Genomic DNA, 21,350 nt, shown 5'->3' on the forward strand with positions numbered 1-21,350 from the left:
GGGAAAAAAGGAAAGTTTATCTTTGATTACTCTCTGTCTCTGATGGATATGTGTCAGGAACAGTAACTGAGTAAAGTTTGGACAGTCTACATTGGCTTTTCAGTTATATCTGGATGTTTTTGTGTTTTCTGTGGGCCAGTGTTGAGCGGATTGGTCCTATTACAGTGAGGCTAAAACACTTTAGACCAGAAACGATTTGTCAATCAACATGAAACTATTTTTTTTAATATACTTTTGGTTACTTTTTTGATATTCTTTGGGCCACTTTTCAAGCAAAAATACTACACATTCATTCATTTAATATATATATATAATATATATATATATATATATATATTCAATAGTTTTTAGCTTCTCAAATTTGAGGATTTGCTGCTTTTCTCTGTTGTAAACTAAATATCTTTGGGTTTCAATCTTTTAATCAGACAAAACAAAACATGTGATGGGAATTTCCGCTATTTTCTGACATTTTATAGACTGCATGATTAATTAATTAATCAAGAAAATAATAATCAAATGAATAATGAAAATAATGGTTAGTTGCAGCTCTTAACCTTTTATATCTTGAGGAAATATGCCTTGCTGCCAATGCATTGATTACAACGAAAGTCCGGTCAAAAAACATGAAAGCAATATAAAATGTAAGAAACAGCAAATCAAGCAAAACCTCCTAAATATTACCATCTCAGATAAAAGTGGAAGACTGAGGTCAGATATAAACTCAAATACAGAGCAGAATTACCATTAAACACCATACATACCTGTGTTTAATCGAATGAAAGTAACAGGAGCAGGAACATAAAAAAAAAAGCTAGGTCAGTATGGTGTTAGAAAAACAGGAGAGAGATGAACTCTGTGTTTCTGTTTTGATTAATGAATATCTGCTTTCTCATCTTCTTCTGAGCGCGTATATTTGCATGCTGGTTAGCTCGGGCCTCAGGCTAGATGCTGTTTGGAGGCAGACGGCTTATCAAAATAAGTGACAGGTGTTGGAGTGTGATCTTGACCTGCTTACGGCGTTGAGGGCAGGATTTAAAATTTGATTTTCTACCTACGGGAGGAAAGTTGTATTATTATCAGGCTCTGCTATAATGCAGCTTTAATGCTCTCACGCTGTTATTTCATCCATATAAATGTCTTCATAGAGCTGTTTATTGTTTAAACAAAAAGGCATTTCTTTGGATTTGATTTTAGGATTAGGGTTACATATTTAAGATTATTTAAGAACAATATCTATTTAGGTTTGCATTTTATGTGTATGTTTGCAGTTAATCACACACTGAACTGAGCTCTAATGGTTCTGTTTTATAACACACTCAACCTTAAATGTCTATACACCACCTGTTGTAAATGTACAATCAGTAGTTTATAATCATCAAGTTAAAAGATAAAATGTTAAAAAATACATCCACATCTACTTTACCTGATAATTTAATGATTCTGCAGTTCAGATTAAATGTAAAAATCAAGCAAATAAAAATGTTATTCATCTCTAAAATGGAAATTAGGTCCAAATTGAAGGTGCTCTTGTAAATGTGTAGTTTCTGTGTAGGTTAGTAGCCAGCTGTGTTTTATTTTATATTTGAAAAAATTTAATTACGTTAACAAATACATTTCAAAGATAATCACACATTTCTGTATGTTAAGTCTGTATGAAAATCTAGATCCTCTGTGGGGGGATGGAAGCACTGTTGACCCGACTGCGTCTGAAAACCACAGCAGCAATAAATAACAGAGATGGAGTTCATGTCAGATCTACTTGTTTCTGTTAACAGTCATAAGTGAAACCAACTGCAGGCTCTTTACTGAAGTGTTGTAAATACCAGACGAAGCCTGTGGGTTCCTGGTTTGGTGGTCCTGGTATTTACACCACTGATATTAGTGGAAGAACAGCACCTTGTTATCACAGCGGCCTGCTGGCGATCCCACACGATTACTGTTAACATAAAATATCAATCATATTCAAAGTTGAGGAGAGTAACTAATCAATCTAGTCAAACTAATTTCTTAGATTTACTTAGTAGGGTGACCCAGCCAGAAAGTACATCTTCATATTGTTGCATTATTGTGACTGTCAGTGGGTGCAAGGAAGAAACAAGCTCCACCATTTTGTTATGGGAAAAAAAAAAAAAAAAATCTGGCTGACATTTCAGATCTACTGCCAGTTTTCAAATTATAAAACATATATTTATTACTGTGTTCTCATTTGAAATGGCAGAGTTGCTTTTGTGAGTTAGGCTTGGTATGAGTATCTCTTGCCGTTTCCTGCTGCACATTGCATTGTAGGGCAAAAATGTCCATCAGCTGCCCACTAAAAATCTGCTGATTTGAGGGCATTGTGGTGGCGTATGGGCTCACATGCACATCACATAAACTGCACTGTCCCTCATTCGAGTACAGCCGGGGATCTCTGTCTCTCTCCTGTTTGCCTCTAAACTATTCTGTATATTATCAGTTGTATACAGTCTAATAATTATAGTATGTTGGCATTTTAATACACATTATGGGGTTTTTTCTCCATGTAAATACACTGAAATCATAGTTATAGTAGATAGTTTAGATGAAATGATTAAATTAAACAGCAGCAGTGTTGCTCACTAGTATAGCTATGGTGTAGTAAGTCAACAGCTGTGCAAACAAATCTGCTTCTATTGTGTTCCTAGGCAACAAAGGCATTAGATTATATTGTGTATGCCACCAACCATACATCTCTCTCTCTGGAAAACTGACTTTCTGTTGATTTCTTCTGTAAAATTAAAAGCTTTACCTGGTTAAACATATTCATCAGATGCCTGACGTTCACTGTCATGCAGTCAGAACCATTTGTTGCCGAAATGGTTCCACAGTTCTTTGTATTGTACAGACTTCTGCTTTCTTCACATTCGGATTCAAGCTGCATGCTAAACACTCAGCGGGAGCACAGTTAACTCACCCAGCGGTAACAGAGCAAGCACATACTACCAGATACTGAACACATAAATTCAACAGAGACCCACTGTACCATCGCAGTGTGTTGATTAATAAGGTGCCGTGGTGGAGTGGGAGTGCCAGCATCTCCACAAGTAACAGCAGTTTGTGTTTAGCAGCTGCCGCAGGGAGGAATGTGGAGCTGACAGCTTGAATGGGCCACCTTGTTGAAGTGTGGGGTTTTTTTTGTTTTTTTTTGGTATCAGCTAACGGTCAGTTGATAGGCAGGAGACTATGTGACCTGCATGGACTAACGTAATGCTCAACTGAGCAGAAGCTTCAGTGATTACTGTCTGCCTTGATGAGTTTGTGATTGATAGTTGCTGTCATCTTTTCCCCCTGATGTGCTACAATTTTAGGAAATCTAAAAAATTGTCTCCCCCAGACTTTTTTTTCCTGCTTTGTTGAAACAGCCAGCCACGAAACAAGTTGACTGTGGTGTTGACAGCGAGTTTAACTCTGAGTTTGCTAGATTTCATACCAATAAAGCTTCTTTAAATACACCCTGCTCCTCCACACTCAGCTCTGCCCTGAGCTGAGTACTCATATCATGAGCGTGTGTTTCTGTGTTTGTGTTTGTTTATTCCTTGTATTCAGACCAAACCTTGCCGAAGACAGCGCTCAAGGCATCTTCGCTGGCGTCTGCAGCTGTGAGCTCATCAGCCCTCCGTGTGCATATGATTGTGTGTAACCTCAGTATGACATATGCTGCTGCTGCTGCGTTTCACAGCATTTCTCTCTAGTCAGTGACGTTTACACAAGGTCAAACAGGGAGAGCATCTGGTGGGCGAGACGCAGAGTATTTGAGGAATGTCAGGGAGCATCTGGGTCTCACACACTCAGAAATATAGACACACATCTACAAAATGCTTTCACACCCCAACATGTATTTCCTACTCTTACAGAATGTCTCTCTCTGTCATACACACACACACACACACACACACACACACACACACACACACACACACACACACACACACACACACACACACACACACACACACACACTCTTGCCATACAAATGCACAAACACTCCAGTGCAGTAACAGCAGCAGTAGATAGGGGCTGCTGCAGGACTGTGGAAGCTCTCTAGCCAATCCGCTGGCAGGTCGTTTGGAGCCCGGCTTCCCACTGGCACATCTCCTTCTCTTTTCTCCCGACGGTCGTCGTCTCCCTCCATCTCTCCGCGTCTCTCTGCATCTCCCTTCCCCCTCACCCTCACCGTCCTCTTCTCTGGGATTAAAATTGGCTGCGGCCAGGTGCCGTGTGTGCTGGAGCAGCGGTGGAGAAGCCGAGACAAGAGGGGAGGACAGCGAGGTTTAACTGAGACAGCAGAAGATGTGCGGTGGTTGGTTACGAGGCTAGAGGACGCCTGGGAGGACAGGAGGTCTGTGGATGTATACCTGTGGAGAAAGGACTGCTTTTTATCAACATCTGGGCTAGCTGCTGATGAGGTGCCTGGTCTGCACTGCCTTTCTCTTCACCCTTTCTGTCTCTCCATATCTCTCTGTACATATATCTGTGTGTGTGTGTGTGTGTGTTGGTGTGCATGTCTGTGTGTGTGTGTGTGTGTGTGTGTGTGTGTCTGTGCATATCATAGATATGGCCTATGTCTGAATACATACCTCTATGATGTGGTGTTGACCAATCTAAAAAATGCGACAGTCCAAATAATGTTAATCAAGGTTTCATCTTGTCTTTCTTTGTTTTCTGGCTCTCTCCTCTCCTCTCCTCTCCTCTCCTCTCCTCTCCTCTCCTCTCCTCTGCTGTTTGTGAAGCAATTCACAGTGCTCCACAGCCTCGCTTAAAATGGTGTCAGTTTACATAAGATGTTGTTCCAAAAGGATCCATTATTGTAGAATCATAGTCACCTGTGTCTGTAACATACATACAGGTATCTGTCTGTGCAGCATGAGCCTGTGTAAAGAATCTCCTCTGACGGTACGCCGTCTTTGACGGGTGGGCGCTGCATTAATCTCAACCGGTAGGCCGAACGCTGTCAAGTCAATTTGGCAGGAGGTTGCTAGAGTATGCATGAGTGAGAAGACATGTTTTTCATTTGTAAATGCATGGCATGTAACCTCATCCCTCCTGCTGTTGGATGTCATAGTCTTGCATACTGAATGTTGTGTGGAGAATAAGTTCTCCTCCTCTCATCCTCCTGGGCTTCTCTGGTTTGGGATGAAGGGAGGAGAAACTATTCATGGACATTATCATATAGTGTCTGTGTGTGTGTGTGTGTGTGTGTGTAGCACAGATATGTTTGCCTGCTCTTGGTCTTGTGCCTTCACTCATGTTTGTCATTTATTTTACTGTGTTTCAGTTCAGTGACTTAATGAGAAGGAAGACGGTTTGTACAGCAAATAATAAGCAGAAGCAGGGATGAGGTGGTGTGAGCTTCTGTCCTCTGTAGGCCTTTGTCACCCAACCTGCTGACACTGCGTATTTAGCCTCAAGGGGATCACTGGTTTACACAATTACCATGATCTCTCTGTGTGTGTGTGTGTGTGTGTGTGTGTGTGTGTGTGTGTGTGTGTGTGTGTGTGTGTGTGTGTGTGTGTGTGTGTGTGTGTGTGTGTGTGTGTGTGTGTGTGTGTAGTAGCCTCTGCCTTTTTGCTTGTGTGCGAAAATCAGTGCTAGTTTTCAATCTGATTAAGCCATTTTACTCATATTCAACCACAAAACCTTATATTCCCCCTTTAACTCTCCTTCATCATCTTCATTCTTACTCTTCACTGTCTGTCAGCTGGGACAAGCTGTGCACTCTGTATCAGCTCGTTCAAACTCTTTGTTGAGGCAACATCATGTTTGCACTGAGAAAAATATTTTTTTATTACATCATTCCACAGACTGAAATATTCTAGGTATCTTTGGAAACTCTGGGATCTCCACTAGATTTTAAAAGTTGAGGAATTTTTGGCTTTGTGTGTGAGTAATGGCTGGCCCACTGGGCAGCCTGCTTGAGGAAAATCCTTGCACTTGTAATCCAATATTGATCTAGATATTGTTTTAATATCTTAATACAAACACTGATAAGGTTTTTGGAGATCACTACCACCAAATGTCACTCGTCAGGCTTATGTGTATGTTACCATATAAAAATCAAGCTCTAATCTCTCTCTTCCTGTGTTTGTGCTCAGGGGGGGTGGTTGACAAGGATTTGCGGCACTACCTCAACCTGCGCTTCTCCAAGGGCTCAGTGGACCACGACCATCAGCAGATCATCAGAGACAACCTCTACCTCCGCACCGTTCCCTGTGAGTCCACATTACTCCATCCTTCCTCTGTCCTTCCTCCTGGCCTCTGTCACTCCTTCAATATTTATTTTACTCCTCTCTGATCTCCTCATCGCCTCTGTCTTACTGTGTGTCTGTATAGTTGTGTTTCTTTCTAAGGCACATTCTTAGATTTTCACTTCCCTCCTCCTCCTCCTCCTCCTCCTCCTCTCCTTCCAGCTCTATTTCGTTATCTTTCTCTGTTTTAGTTTTCCCTCCTTGCCCTCGGGACGTTGCCCTCCGTATTTTTTCATCACACGCTCTTGCTCTCCGTCTCTCACCGTCTATCGCTCCCTCTTTTTCCTCAATCGTCCGGCTGCTGAGCTCTCAGCCTGAGGTTTCCACGGCAACCACCCTCTTGTCTCGAGGCTTGCGCCCTACCCCCTTCAGCACACGCCAGACATGCACAACACACGCACAGATATTCAAAGATAATAACACGTCACTCTCTTGGATGCATTAGAAAAGGTTTTATTATTGTGTGTGAGAAATTTTACAGGCTGGACACAAATCTTCCCACAGACGCTCTTCCTGCCGGTGGGTCGCATGTGGACGTGTGTGCCTGTGCTTACATTGTGTTATCAGTATGTAGTGCCTGTTGCCTGTACGAGGACGATGTCTTTGCTGATGATTGACATTGAGGAGTGCCATACCCGGCAGCTCCGCCTGCTGTCAATACACCGAGCAGCTCATGAATAAGCTTGGAGACTGAAGCCACTCTGATGCTTGACTCTGCAGACTACATGTTACTCCTTTCATGCATGCTTTCATGTGGCTCTGTGATTTGATATCTGTTGAAGGGCTTTGTACTCGTCTGACGTGTTTCAGTATCCTCTGTTAATAACCTCAATCATGCCGTCTGGGTGTTTTGCAGGCAGAGGTGATTGAGTTGCATCAACTGGCCTTTCAGCTGTTTGCGAACAGACAGATGCTGGTACAGAACCATGAGAAAGCAAAGCTTGGATTTGACGTCAGTGATAGTTGCATTGGCTAAGCGCTTCTACTATACTAGATGTCCTCTGCCGGTGTGTTGAGCCGCTGACACAGAAGTGATTGTTTAATACGCTCCCACAGCTGCACAGTTCCTGAGCCTCTCTCTTCCTCTTTTTCCTCTCCTCCCTCTCTCCTGTCGTCTTCATCTCTTTGCTCTCCCTCCTTCTCTGCCTCTTTGATTTCTTTTGGTCACCACCTCACTCTATCACGTTTTTTTTTCTCCCTTTCAATTTTAACTCCAGTCGGCCCACTCTCCATCTTCTTCCCTCTCCTGCTCCTTTTTTCTACCTTTCTCAGCCTGTTGGCTGTGTAATAGTGCAGTGAAGGCGGACTGACAGGGTGATGACTGAGGTGATGGGGACTGGCTGAGGTTCAGCACTGCAGGTCCTCACACGCCTCAACCCTGTCAAGGCCGAAGGATGGCACAGGCCTCCTTCGGTAGCGCGGACCATAGTTTTGTCACCACATTTCAATTATAGCCGCCTTCCAGCCCTTTTATGAGAATGGAAAGACAGTTATTCTGTGTGATGTGTGAGCGGTAATGACATCCCCATAATTAACTGCCTATCACTTAACAAAGCTGATACAGAGTAATGAAGATTATAGAAATTCCAACTCATAGACCTCCTGCATGGCAGCTTTGAATCAAGTGCTGAATACTTGAATTACATTTAAAAACATGTGATATTACAGTGATTCTCCAAATTTGGGTTAATCTCGCAGTGCCGATTTAATTTGTCTTTAGTCAGCAGGTCATCTCCACTGCATTTTACATACATTCGCTGCATGACTTCCTGGCAGTCTCACACACACAGAAGCAGGCGCTGCTCAACCATGAGAGTGACACAGCATCAGACAGCTAAAAAAACAGGGGATGATGGTCCTGGGTGCTGCACTGCTCATGCCCGGCAGCTGTTTGTTGTTTGTCGTTTGGAGCGTTACAAAATCAGTGTTTTTCTCCTGTGTCTGCAGCGCTCTGACCATGCTGTCAGTGCGAGTCTGTCAGCTTGACAAGCAGACGCCACTCTGCATCACAACATGCTGTCACACTGAAGGACGTGGGAGGAGGTGTGTCTGTGTGTTTGTGTGTGTGTGTGTGTTCATACAGCTAGAAGGCTCACATGTTGACATCAACTCCTGCATCCTGTTACATCACTTGGCTCAAGGATCGGCAATTCTTCACCCAAAAATAATGAATCGAATGTGATAATTTGCCGTCTGGTATCAATAACTTTATTCTCATGTTGTACAGTATCATTGCCTTCAGGCTGCCTGCTGTGTGTGTGTGTGTCTTTTGTGTTTGTATGGGAACATGCATTCACACTTCAACAAACACTAGCAGGACTCCCACTTTAAGGATAGGAAATTTTAACTAGGATAGAGTCCAACACTGATTGCAGACTGATAAGAAAATAAAACAGATAAACCAGATCATGCAAAATTGAATTTAAAGTTGTAAAACATGTCAAGCAGAAGAAAGAGAATCAGTCTGAGCTTCTGCCAGAGCACCTGCTGCTGAGGAATTTAGAGAAGAGTGTTAGCTGATCCTGATCTCTGCTTATGAACAGTGTAAGTGCCTCTTTAATATGAATGGAGCTGAGAGTGCAAGATGGTGAAATGGGGCTAAAGGAGTGAGAAGATCTAGAAAATATATAGGCAGAGGCAGAGAGGTTTGGGTACAGTAAACAGAGAGAGAGAGAGAGAGAGAGAGGAGAAATATGATGGATGTGGACATGAGCAAGGAGACTGAAAAAAAGGGGAGAGGACAGGAGGAGGGGTGGTAAAGAGGGCAACATCAGCAGGGGAGAGATGGGGAGTGAAGAAGAGAGCGGACAGAGGTTGGAAATTAAGAGAGTCGATGTAAAAGGATGGAGGGATGAGCGGAGCAGAGACGTAGGGAGCAGAAGGGCGGACGTGCACTGAATGGGGGTAGAGGGAGATATGAGGGCGCCTCGGAAGTTAATCCCCAGTGAACCATCTCCTCCCCTCCACTCTACTCAGAGGCATCAGTAAAAGGCTCTATAAATAGCTTCAACAGTGAGCGGCACGTTTCTCTACTCAGATTGCCTATAAATACATACAGCTTCTGTCACTTCACATCGGCTGCTTTGGACGCATGCTGCCCCACAGCTTCACAGCATCCGACAGGGAATCCTCCTCTGGAGACTACAGAGAAGGAGCAGATAAAGATGTTGATGAGGAACAAGACCAAGATGCTCAGGATGGTGATAGGGCTGACAGATGCAGCCGATAATGATAGCAGCGGTGAAGAGCGTGATGATGTGAGGAGGTTTGTGGAAAATGACACCTTTTTTATATACATACATGCACATACGTATTTTAATGCACATCCCTGTTAATGCAAAATATATGCAGTTTATTTATGAAAATGCTAACAAGAATGTTCTTAGTTTTCCTTTGCAAAATGCCGCATCGTACAGCTTGACAAAACAGCTCATTTCAGGCTCCAAATAATCAAAACTACCAGAATGCTGTCAGCATGTGAAGTGTTTTTATTCCCAACATCATCTCAACCTAAGGTAAAGTAGTATCAAGAGGTATACATACATAATGTAGATGCATAAATGTGTCTTAGTCCTTTGTGATAGTGTAGGAGGTGTAGATTGTTATATTTTTCAATCAAGTTTGCAGCATAAAAATCATCTGTGTGTGCTTAATATATTCAAAGATGAAAAGTATAGTTATACAAATATAAACTGTAGCACAGTACATAAAATAAAAAATGCAGTAAAGTACAGTATTGAGTACCCTTTATACAGTTAGACACAGACAGAGGTGTACTTCACTTTGGCTACAAGTTCTCACCACCTCACTTTTTATGTCCTTGTTTTCTAGAGAGGAACTCTTTCTCTGTCTGATTCCTCCTTTTAAAATTCATGCGAGGCCCCATCTCCAAAAGGATTTGAAAGATCTCCCGTCCTCATAGATGGTCAAAAAAGCAGCAGACCTGGGAGAATTTTAATCTGAGATTAAAATCTGCAGTGATCGGTCCGTTTATGTGCAGACAGAAACACCAATGAGCTGTTTCTCTCTATAAATGCTTTTTTATATGTCTTTGTTTCATCTTTCTTTTTTTTTTTTTAAACACAAACAATTGCAAATTAGTTTGTACAAATACACAGATTGCACTGATGTTGATGTTGGAGCTTAAAATAATTAAATCATTTTTATAACTTTTGCTCAGTGAGTAGTTTTTTTTAAATCCCTTTGGTCATTAGAGTGCCGTTTGTGTGAAGAGTTTTGAAAGTGTGAACTGGGATTTAAAGCTTAAAGCTTACTAGCAATACAACATGGCCATAACTTGTTATAAAGCATTTTTTAAAATTCTTTATAGATGTAATCTTCAGAGTAAATTGCTTTTGAACAGTTGAGAAAATAATAGCATTCGCAGTTATTCCAAAATGGTCATTGTGTGTCTGCCAGTTGTACATTATACTTCTTCCCTCACAGTCATTTGTACATTCACAATTGTACGACCTTGTGGCTCGACAACATGGTTGCCAATGTGCTGTTGTAGCAAAGTTAGACTTCATTCATGATGCTGTTGAAAATGTGCAATCAGATGGACACCCGGTACCAAAATCTACACCTCCAAGCGAACATTAAGTTCATTCATCTGTGTTGATTTCCTCAGCAATGGAAGTTGTCGCTGCAGTGAGCCACCAAATTCTCCCACCTCCCATCTGTGTTTGATTTTTAATTTGACTGGCTGAAGAAAAAATACGTGATTTTCGCATCCAAAAATGTGTTCTGAAATTTACCCAAGAACGTAGGTTCAGTTGTTGTTTTTGGTTTTAATTGTTGGAACACATTCGTATTAGTTATCAATTGGTTAAATCCTGTTTATAGAGTGCTGATTGTATCATGTTTATAGTTACAAATATGGCTGTGAGTGGGCCATAACCCTAATTTGGTACTGTGACTGATGAAGATGGGGGAGGAAGAGGAGTGATGACAGATATTTGAGGATGTTTGTCATAATGTTAATAATAAAGTTGGATGAGGTGATAAAGAAAATATTGATTTCTTGTGCGTAGGTGTGTTTCTGTGTCAGATAAAGCACGTGCAGATGGTTGATGAATTAAAAAATATATAATAAATGCAGATTCTTCCACATTAAAGCATTTTCCTGAATTAGTTTGTGTCCACTTGTCCCTGTAGAGGAAAACACAGCTGCAAGTCAATAGAAAGTTATTCTGAGTGATCACCTTTATACATTTCAATCCTGATAGAAAAGGTCTCTTCCAGGGTGCCCATGCCTGCATCCACGGGGCAGGAGGGCTCACTGAATAGTTTTGAGTGTGAAAATAATGTGAATCATGTGCTATGACCTTTGCCAAATGTAAGGTGCTGCAGCTATGATTACATGCTGAAATGCGTTTGGTTAGAAGCAAAGGGGCGTTACGGTAGCCAGGCTCCCTGCTGTTGACGTCATAAGGAAGTGCCTTGCTTTGTTTGGGGAGTCATTCACACCTCGTGGTGTGAGGCGGTATTTTACCCTGGGGCACTGAGGAGTGGAGGCTGAGGCTGAATTAAATGGTATGTGTGATGGGCTGTAGGGTGAAGTGTGCGAAAGGTGTGTGTTGCACATGTGTTTATACTGTGAAGGTGTGAGGACTCGGTGAGGCTCTCCTGGGTTGGAGGCTCTATAGGAGCGAAGCTTTGAGACCGATATGTGTTTGGGAATGAGTATTTAATTGGGCTGTCACTTTTTCCAAAAATTATGTTCGGGCAAATTTCACATGACGTGCAGTTTAATTCGAATGAATTTCGAAAGAATAATCCCAATTCACATAGTACAACTGCAGGATACCACAAACATAATGCCTATAAAGACTACACTACAGGATAAGACATTCGCTCTTTTTTACACCACGCATATCCTTGCATACAAATCTTAATCCTATCGGCGATGGCATTTTTACGAGCTTCTGGCAAAGGGCCTGCTGAGGCTGTGTGTGCCGAATAGTAGCAGTCAGACAAGGTTGTGCACTTGACATTGCTCAACTCCGCCGCCTCACTTAAGGTGGCAAGCTAATGTTAGCAAGTGATTCCACAGATTTGCTGTTGTTGTAGAGTTAGACAGCTGCTTTTTACAGAAGGACGCTGCTTCCTCAGATGCTTTATAGAAATCCTCTATTTTAGTAGCATAACATTACTAGCTTTGTTTACTGACAGATCAATAGGGCATACCATAGGTCGAGCTGATAGTGATACTTCAAACAGTCTGTTGAGCTCATAGTGTACATTTTGAATTTGAAACACTTTAAAATTTGCCACATTCTAACTCATTTTTGAATTTCGATTAAAAAGTGACTAGTATGTTACGTGTATCTGTTGGATGTTCAAGGGGATTGGTTATATTATTAAATTATGTTATTTCTTTTACGCCTCAAGGAGGATTTGGAGCAGAGTTTCTGTTAAAACCTTAAGACTTATTTAGCTGTTTTTAGTGGTAAAACGTGTTGCATTGTAAACTGACATACCATAAAAGACGTAGTGGATGCATTTTAAATTGTGCTTCGAATATTGGCGTGTTGAGAAACCAGTTCCCTTCACATGTGTTTGGGGGGGACTAACCTGTGATAACATTACACCACCATCAGGTCTCAACCCAATTAAACACCTGTAGGAGATTTTGGAAAGTGCTGTCCACTAACATCATCAAAATAAAAATAATGATCCCTCCAGCCATGCTCCAGAGACTTTGAGAAGGCGCACTGAAGCTTTCTGGTGGCTTATGGTTGCACCTTACTAAGACACTTTTGTCACCCATCTGTATGTATGATTTTACATGTGCATAAGTTGCACTGATTATTCTGTTTGTGTGTTGAAATTTAATAGGCTTAGCTGATAAATAATGAAAGTGTTACACGCCATTCTCTGTTGAGGGTGTGTGCACTTCTATGTGTGTGTGTGTATGTGTGTGTGTGTGTGTGTGTGTGTGAGAGAAAAAGAGAGAGAAATACATCATCCCCCAGGGACTCTCTCCTTAAAGGGGTGATTTGCCTGCTGGCTTGCTCTTGTTAAAGGGCTGGCTGACATGCTTTGATGTGGTTCTGTGCTCCCTGCAGTTTGATTGGCACACTGGATTAATGTTGTTCCACAGATGAAAGAAACTGCGAGGGAATGATATGAATTTTATGAAATGAAAATAGCAAATATTGAACGTGATTAATGAATCAGTTATGTTTGCAAAGTGCTTCCTGTGTTAAGCTCTGGACAGGTGTCATCTCATCTCTTCTTCCTCTCCTTAGTATGATCCTCTCACTCTGCAGCTAATCACAAAATTAGGTTCTTTTTGAAGCCTTTTATATTTGTGTTCATGTCTCTAGTTTTACTTCTCCTCCTCATTATCTTCACCCTCCTCACTCCGTGTCTCTGTCTGTGCTACTTCTACGATCAGAGTAATGCACAGTGATGAGCCAGGTGCTCAGTAAGCGGCTAGTCCTGTGATGGTCAGTGAGCACTGACACCTCAGAGAGCTCGATTGTTTACTCTGGTCAATCTTTATCTCTCCGCACAAACACACACACACACACACACACACACACACACACACACACACACACACACACACACACACACACACACACACACACACACACACACACACAGCTGCACACTCTGCATACCAAACGCTACACACCAGCTGTGTGTGCGCGCTTCCTCATGACCCCCACTGTCGTCCTGCGTCAGTCAGCTCTGCAGACTAATAAAGGTGGTTTTCAGCCTATCAGAGCTGATTTCCATCACCACAGGACACACCTCAGTACAGGGGTAATTTCTCAATGTCACCCAGGCAGCGGCTCTGCCAGACGCTGATCCACTGAGCAACACAGTTGTTTTTACAGCTGCTTGTGGACCTGACAGACAGACACTTTATGGAAAGAAACTTGATGCATCTGTTTCTAACATGAATTAACTTGGATGAGTTTTAATTGTCTGAATGTTGCCATTCTTCTTTTATCATATTTTCTTTTGTGTGACCAAATCTTAAAAATTCCTCCTGTACAGATAATTGCACCAAATATTTGAGAAGCTAGAGTCAATAAATGTTTGACATTTTTGGTTGATAAATGACTGAAATGATTCTGTCACTACTATTTGGTCAGTCAAGTAAACATTTTAGCACTTGATTAAATAATGAGAAAAGACTACTTGACAGTTTTCTGTGCTTTGTACAACAGACACGATTAATTTTGTACTGATAAAAGTATTGAAGTTTGATGCCCACCTCAGCACTCGTAATGCTTACACCATTCACTGAACCTTGCAGTTAAAGGTAATAGTTTGGCATTTTAGGGAATTCTTTTTCTTTCTTTACAAGAGTTAGATGAAACGATTGATACCTCCCTCATGTCTGTGTGGTTAATATGAAGCATAAGCCAGTTAACTAAACACAAAGACTAGTTCTGTCCAATGGTAACAAACCAGCACCTCTAAAAAAGTTATATCTTGTTTTGTATAAATGTGAAAGTCTGTGACTTACTGAGTTACGTTGCTCTTACAAAGTGAAGAGGCACACCGGATGCAAAAGTTGCACTGACGTCACTTTAGGCGTCACCAATGCATTGTTAGCATAAACATAAACAAAGCTTTACAGGAAGGTGCGGACGCAGCTGAGGACTGAACATTTTTGAACTTGTCCTTCTCTCCAAGGTAAGTAAAATGATTCACTTGCTTAGTTAGACTGTACTGCCGGTAGAAGCCAAGCAACGTTACAGGACAAAGTGAATAATTGTCTTTATTTAGTCTGTCAGTCTGTCAGGCAGTTTGACAGGTAGACGCTGACGAACTTTAAATACACAGAATATTCTAACAAATTGATAACAGATTATTTCCCAACTGGATTTCAATCTAACTGGTTCCTATATGTGTGTGTAAAAGTTGTGGAAACCAGTTAATTCCTGTGTGTAACATCTAGGCAGAAATGTAATATAATATTCATTGGTATGTTTTTATTAGTGTATAATCACCTGAAAATAACAATAATTGTGTGTTAGTTACCTTTAAATCACCCTTTTTTATCCAGTCTTTTGTATTTTTTATAGTTTCTCTCACGCACTTCACAACCTGTTCTCATTCCCAGGTTGTCAAAAACAGACGCGAGTGGTTTCCAGTTAGTTGCAAACTGCAGCTTTACCGCTAGATGCCACTAAATCATACACACTGGACCTTTAAGCCTTGTTTACTTGCACAAGACACCATGGTGCAGGCCTCTGTAACTAAGAGATGCAAAGTTAACTTGCGTTGCAGAAACAATACTGTGACTGCTTTCTGTTAATTTCCACCACTCAGCATTAACACCTCTCTTGCAGCAGCAACTACAGTCACGTAGAGTGATTATGGAATAGATATACAGTCTAAGAAAGACACAGTGCTGCAGTATCTGTGCCGACTGTTACTATCCTGTATACAATAGAAACAACCAGAATATGCTGCCATGTGTACTATGTGTAATGTAGTTATTTCCTGATGTGTAATGTCTCTTTTGTTTTTACAGACGTGGCAGTGTATGGGATCAGTGGTTATGTGCACAAGACAAATGCGATCTGACAAAAGTTAATATAACTACATTATCTTCACCTCCTTTCCTAACAACTCATCTTTAATCTCTTATTAACCTACTTATTAATCATCCTCCTATGTATGTATATATTGTTGCACACCAATTATATCATGTATTCTGTTGCACAAAAACGGAAAAATACTTACATTTTACAAACTGTATGTCATGCTCAAACATTTCACTTTGTATAAACTGTATAATAATAAACTCTACTGTTTACTGTCTGTTTCAAATCTTAAAGTATGATTTGAAAGTATTTACAGCAACATTTTTGTACTCAAATGCAGTTCCATGTCATGTGATATGCTACTTCAGTACACTTTAATAACTAATATTACTGTGAGCACTACAGAAAATTGCAGTTTATATCCAGGAAATTCACCATTACACACACGACCACCGACTGGTGAAACAATTTTAGCCCGTTGCTCAAACACAGTCCAGCCATATACGAGGTTTCAACCTAGTCTTATTTACTAAATTTAAAGACATCAGTTTGCTGCTTTATGGGAGATTATGTGCTCAGCTAATTCTTGGCCAAGAACAGTCACTTCCTGGAGTCTCCGCTGGTTGCCTGGCAACTGCTCCTAGCCAAGAAGTAATCTTGCACATAACCCCCCTGTAACACAGCAACATGTCCTTTTTTCTCCTTGGTTGTATGGATTAAACAAATGAGAGTCAATTAAAGAGTTTCTGAGGTGCTGGTGCTACATTTTGTCACCTCTGGACAGAGACAAACCAGCAGTCCCCCTGATACCAGCAGGCAAGCAAATAAGTGTTATTTCCCCAAACTATGCCTTTGACCCTTCATTAATGGACTTTCTACACTGACTGTAAACTAAAGAAAAGTGTCTTTGTATGAATTAGATGACCAGATGTCGCCTGTGGTCGTCCTTCATCACAGCTCAATCAGCCTTTAAAGCTTTTAAACTCTTTTTACTCGTCTTTGATTATGTGTACTCTGCAAGACAGCGTGTATCAAAACAATCTGCCTTTAACTCTTACGCTCTGTGTGTCTGTAACTGAGCAAGCAATCCAATCTCTCATCCATCCCACACACTCTGTCACTGTTGATTGTGACTAGACTGAATCTGTGGGGGCAAAGCATCCAACTGCCCCAGGAGTAATTTACACTGGAGAGGTGATATCCCCCAGTCCCAGCCTGCAGCCCCCATTGGAGTCAAACCTGTCTGCTTGCACACCACCTGAATAACTCTGAGAAAACCAGGTGTGACTCTCAGTGGCCAAGCTGTGACAGTAAATGATTGATGAAGTGCAAAGAGGCGAAGAGCACAGACCTGCAGCCCTGCGTAGCAAAAGGGACTCGAGCTAAGGACCTCTGAGACTGTAACTAGTGAAACGGCTGTGTATGCAAAACGGCCGAGTGTCATATGTGACATAAATATTTTTGTATAGCTAATGTAGATGTTGCAGCTTGTTACCATGGCAAGGCTGCGTTGCCAGGCACTGTCGCGTTGTCGTGGTAGCAGACGCTCCTGTCAGAGTGTTGCCATGTTGTGTCGCTGTATCTGTAGCCTGGTCTTTGTAGTGTAAATAAGGATGCCTGCGCGTGTGTGCGCACGATCATACTTCTCCTATAGACCTCCCGTCACACTTCACATCTGCCAACCCAGCAGACGCAAAAGGAGAGGAGGTAGGGTGAGCGGTGAGAGTGAATGAGACGTGAGACCAAAGTACGAGACGGAGCTTGAAGGAGAGACAAAAGAAGAGAGTAGGATAACGAGGGGGAAGAGGGAGCGGATTAAAAAAAGACAGAGAGGGAGTAATGGGGATAGAGAGCACCAACAGAGGAACAAATGGATGGAAAAGCTGTGAGGTAAATTGGAGCCGAGAAGCACGAGAGAAGATAATAGATAGATAGATAGATAGATTGATAGATACTAGATAGATAGATAGATAGATAGATAGATAGATAGATAGATAGATAGATAGATAGATAGATAGATAGATAGATAGATAGATAGATAGGAAAGCAGCTGTGTGTGTAGTGCAAGAAACAAACAGACAGTCCTCACATTCGTCGGTCTTGCTGCCACGGTGCTCTGCTTGCTCTTTACTGAAAAGGATTCTGGGTAAACAGGTTCAGGCGTCTATTCTGTCTCTGTATTTTTTGTTTGTACGGTTGCAGAAACCCAATGTTCCCTTTATATTCACCCTTGGGTAGCTTAAAAATTATATTATGGCTGCACAATTAGATTAGAAGATGGGGAAATTTAATGTCTTGTGCATCATTGTATACACCTTGTGATAGATTTTAGTGGAAATATGAGAATTAATGAGAACCAGTGGGATCTTTACACAACATGCACATGTAGTGGAAACGTCCAACACGGTGCAGTGTCTCGGATGAAAAGATGGGAATTCAGATAATAAATGCGTCTCTTTTTCCGCCCTGTGCAGCATTTTTAGGTTAAGTTAAGACATACATTAAGCTCAAGAGATGTGGCTATCAAATCTGTACCTGAGTGTTTGAATCCTCCTCATCCATTACACCTGGGGATTATCGTGAAAGAACATCACGCCCGTTCACCTTCCAGAGAATATTTTTAGTTCCTGTTAGATTTGGTGTTACCTCTTGTCTCTGTAACAAATTCCCTCCCAATTCCCAAAGCAGCCGGATGGCTCTGATGGATGATAGGCTGAAACCGAGAGGGGTTTGAGATAAACACAATCCATATATGTGCACATTGAGACACAGAGCCGGAAAACCCAGGTGGGACCATGTGTATCTAGTTTTTCTCATCTGGGTTTGTTGCTCAGTCCAATTATTGTACAATTCTTAATGCATTACCTCTACAAATACTGTAGGAGTCTTTTTTTTTCTCTTTCAACAATGAATCTCAAAACTCCAGAGAACATAATGATACCTATATCTCTGTGTCTACAGCTTAAAGTATTAACTATTAATACCAAACACACACTTGGTCCCCTACCCACCCACCCTCACATCCTCATTCCCACACATCATTTGACCACCTTCCCCCACCCTTTCTTATGATAATCAGTCCATCGATAGTCTATTTTTAGCTCTGAATTTCCCCCCGCTCTGCTTCTCCTGCTTGGTGACTTCCTGTCTAATTATACAAACATGCGTACGAATACACGTGCACATTCTCAGACTCACTTGCAGGCTGCTGTGGATGCACAGCGAGGTTAACCAATCGCACTTTTTCTTCCCTCACTGTCTCCCTCTCTGTTGCGGTGTCTTTCTGTGCCTCTCTCTGCTTGCCACTCTTCTGCCACTCTATTATTTAGCAAAGGTCTTTGTCCTCTTATCGTCTGACACCCAGCTGAGTTATTTCAGTATATCAGCTATTTTAGCTGTTTTCTTCCAAATGGAATTTCCTTGTTATGTTTCTACGTAATCTCTTTCTCTCTTTTCTCTCTCACACACCCTCCCACCAACGTGAAAATATTCTGTAGAGCTCAGTCGTCATGGTTTGAGGCAGAGAATGTCTTCACCCCCTAAAGTGGCAGCTCCAAAGCTTTTCTGTGCTATTATAGATTTAAGGCATTTAAGCCATAAATCTCTATGGCGTTCATACTCCTACTCGCAGCGTCACCTCTGAGAGGTTTGGCTACACTGGCTGATTGCAATGCAAAGACCATTTTTGGCTCACAGCCGACTTTATCCTTTATTAGCGGGAGCACGACATCCAATCAATAGTCAACAGCAGCAGTGCTTTTGGCTCAGGGGAAGCGTCGTTGCCTCCTCGCAGTATAGTCTGATGCCATTTTTTTAATTTGAGCACCTGTGCAGCTTGTCCTGCTTTGTTCAGCTCATTTATGAAAGCTCTAGTTTGAGTTTGTACAAAAAATACAAAGAGAAAATCCTGAACTGAACTGAAGACACTTCAGCCTTAATCCACAAAGCTCCATAAATTATGGATTGTATTTTTATCATTTTTGGCCTCTACCTGGGAGTTTTTGAGGATAAGAAAAAGAAAGTTGGTAAGGTTAAATATAGATGAAGAAAGAAAGGTAGCAATGGGGGCAGCAGGAACAGAGTATGGATTTTGCTGGGGACAGTGTTCCTTTTAATAAAAAAGGTCTACTTCACACTTATTTAGTGGATGTTGCTAAGGGGAAGGGAGGAGTGAGAGCGAGGGAGGAAAAACCGGTAATGTGCTTAGGCTCTAAGTAGAAATGTGTGAAAAGGAAGGAAGGAATAAAGGAGGAACAGTTGGGACTATCTGCCTATCTCAAAGCCAGATAGTCGATCAATATTCCCAGCTCAGATCCGACTAGATGCTCTCTCTCTCTCTCTCTCTCTCTCTCTCTCTCTCTCTCTCTCTCTCTCTCTCTCTCCCCCTCTGCTCTGCTGGTGTGTCCAGTGAAGGAAGCTGTGGGAGAAGACCATTGGCAGGTCATCAGTATTCCGGCAGGCTCTGCCTACTGTGGTGTGGGCAGCAGAATAATTTCATTCTGATCTTATAGATCAATAGTTGTACCCAGTGGAAGGCGACCGGCCCCGCCTGGTTGGCTGAACTGCTGCGGTATTCAGAGTAGCACTTGCTCATTTGATGGATAGTCCTCTTCAAGATTAATTTTTTTGTTTAACATTCAGTATAGTGGGCGCCCGGTTAGCTCAGTCGGTAGTGCTGGCGACCCATGTACGGAGTTGCTGCAGCGGCTCAGGTTTGAGTCTGACCTGCGGCCCTTTGCTGCGTGTCATCCCCTCTCTCTCTTCCCACCTTTCCTGTCTATCTACAGCTGTCTCTGTCCAATAAAGCCAAAAAAAATAACTTTAAAAAACATTCAGTGTAGTTCATGGAGGGGGCCCCGATGGGACGGTTTGGGAAGCTTCTTCACATCGGTATTTCTTTTAGTGGATGTAAGAGGATGGAAGTATTGTGGAACTTTGCAAGGCTGAATATGGGAGGCTGTGGTGCAGAGGCAGAGTGAGTCATCCCCTAATCCGAAGGTTGTTGGTTCGATCCCCGGCTTCTCCTGCACACATGTTGAAGTATCCTTGAGCAAGATACTGAACTCCAAATTGCTTCCGATGCTGTGCATCGGTGTGAATGTGTATGAATATGAATATGAATGCAGGAGTTAGTTTCTGTTTGATGGGCTTTGCTATCATTGGGTGAATGTGTGTGAAAGGGTGAATGTGGCACATAGTGTAAAAGCGCTTTGAGTGGTTGAAAGACTAGAAAGGCGCTATACAAGTACAGGTCCATTTACCATGAATATATCTGTGGCTACATTCACACTGCAAACCTTAATGCAGACCAGAGCTAGATATTATTAGTCATCAATTTAGGCTATATTGCCTTTTGTCTTTTTTTTTTTTTTTTACTTTAATATCAGTACTGTCATTGTTTGTTGTTATCTTTGTTGTTGTTGTGTTTTAAAAAACAACTAAATGAAAAATACATGTTGTTGTTGTTTGGCTGTTCACATTATTTGTTAAATTTGGCCCATATCAGATTGATTGATATCAGTGTGAACGGGTCACGGTCCTGAAGTGAACCGCATGACAAACATAAATCTGG

The 21,350-nt window shown here is 41.7% G+C and overlaps 1 protein-coding gene across 10 annotated transcripts in view; it reads left to right on the forward strand.

The window, feature by feature from the left end:
* LOC127352904 (membrane-associated guanylate kinase, WW and PDZ domain-containing protein 2-like) overlaps window positions 1-21,350 on the forward strand; it is an 85,657-nt gene that overhangs the window by 16,911 nt on the left and 47,396 nt on the right. For 7 of the 10 annotated variants that reach the window (XM_051381739.1, XM_051381740.1, XM_051381747.1 and 4 more), the window contains exon 2: window positions 6,111-6,227. In XM_051381739.1, coding sequence (XP_051237699.1) covers window positions 6,111-6,227 — 117 coding nt within the window. Of the gene's footprint in view, window positions 1-4,074; window positions 4,425-6,110; window positions 6,228-17,375; window positions 17,486-21,350 lie in introns of those variants that run through there. The other 3 variants (XM_051381742.1, XM_051381743.1, XM_051381741.1) reach the window with 3 other exon arrangements.

The sequence above is a fragment of the Dicentrarchus labrax genome, unplaced genomic scaffold (assembly GCF_905237075.1).
Source record: "Dicentrarchus labrax unplaced genomic scaffold, dlabrax2021, whole genome shotgun sequence".
NCBI lineage: Eukaryota > Metazoa > Chordata > Actinopteri > Moronidae > Dicentrarchus > Dicentrarchus labrax.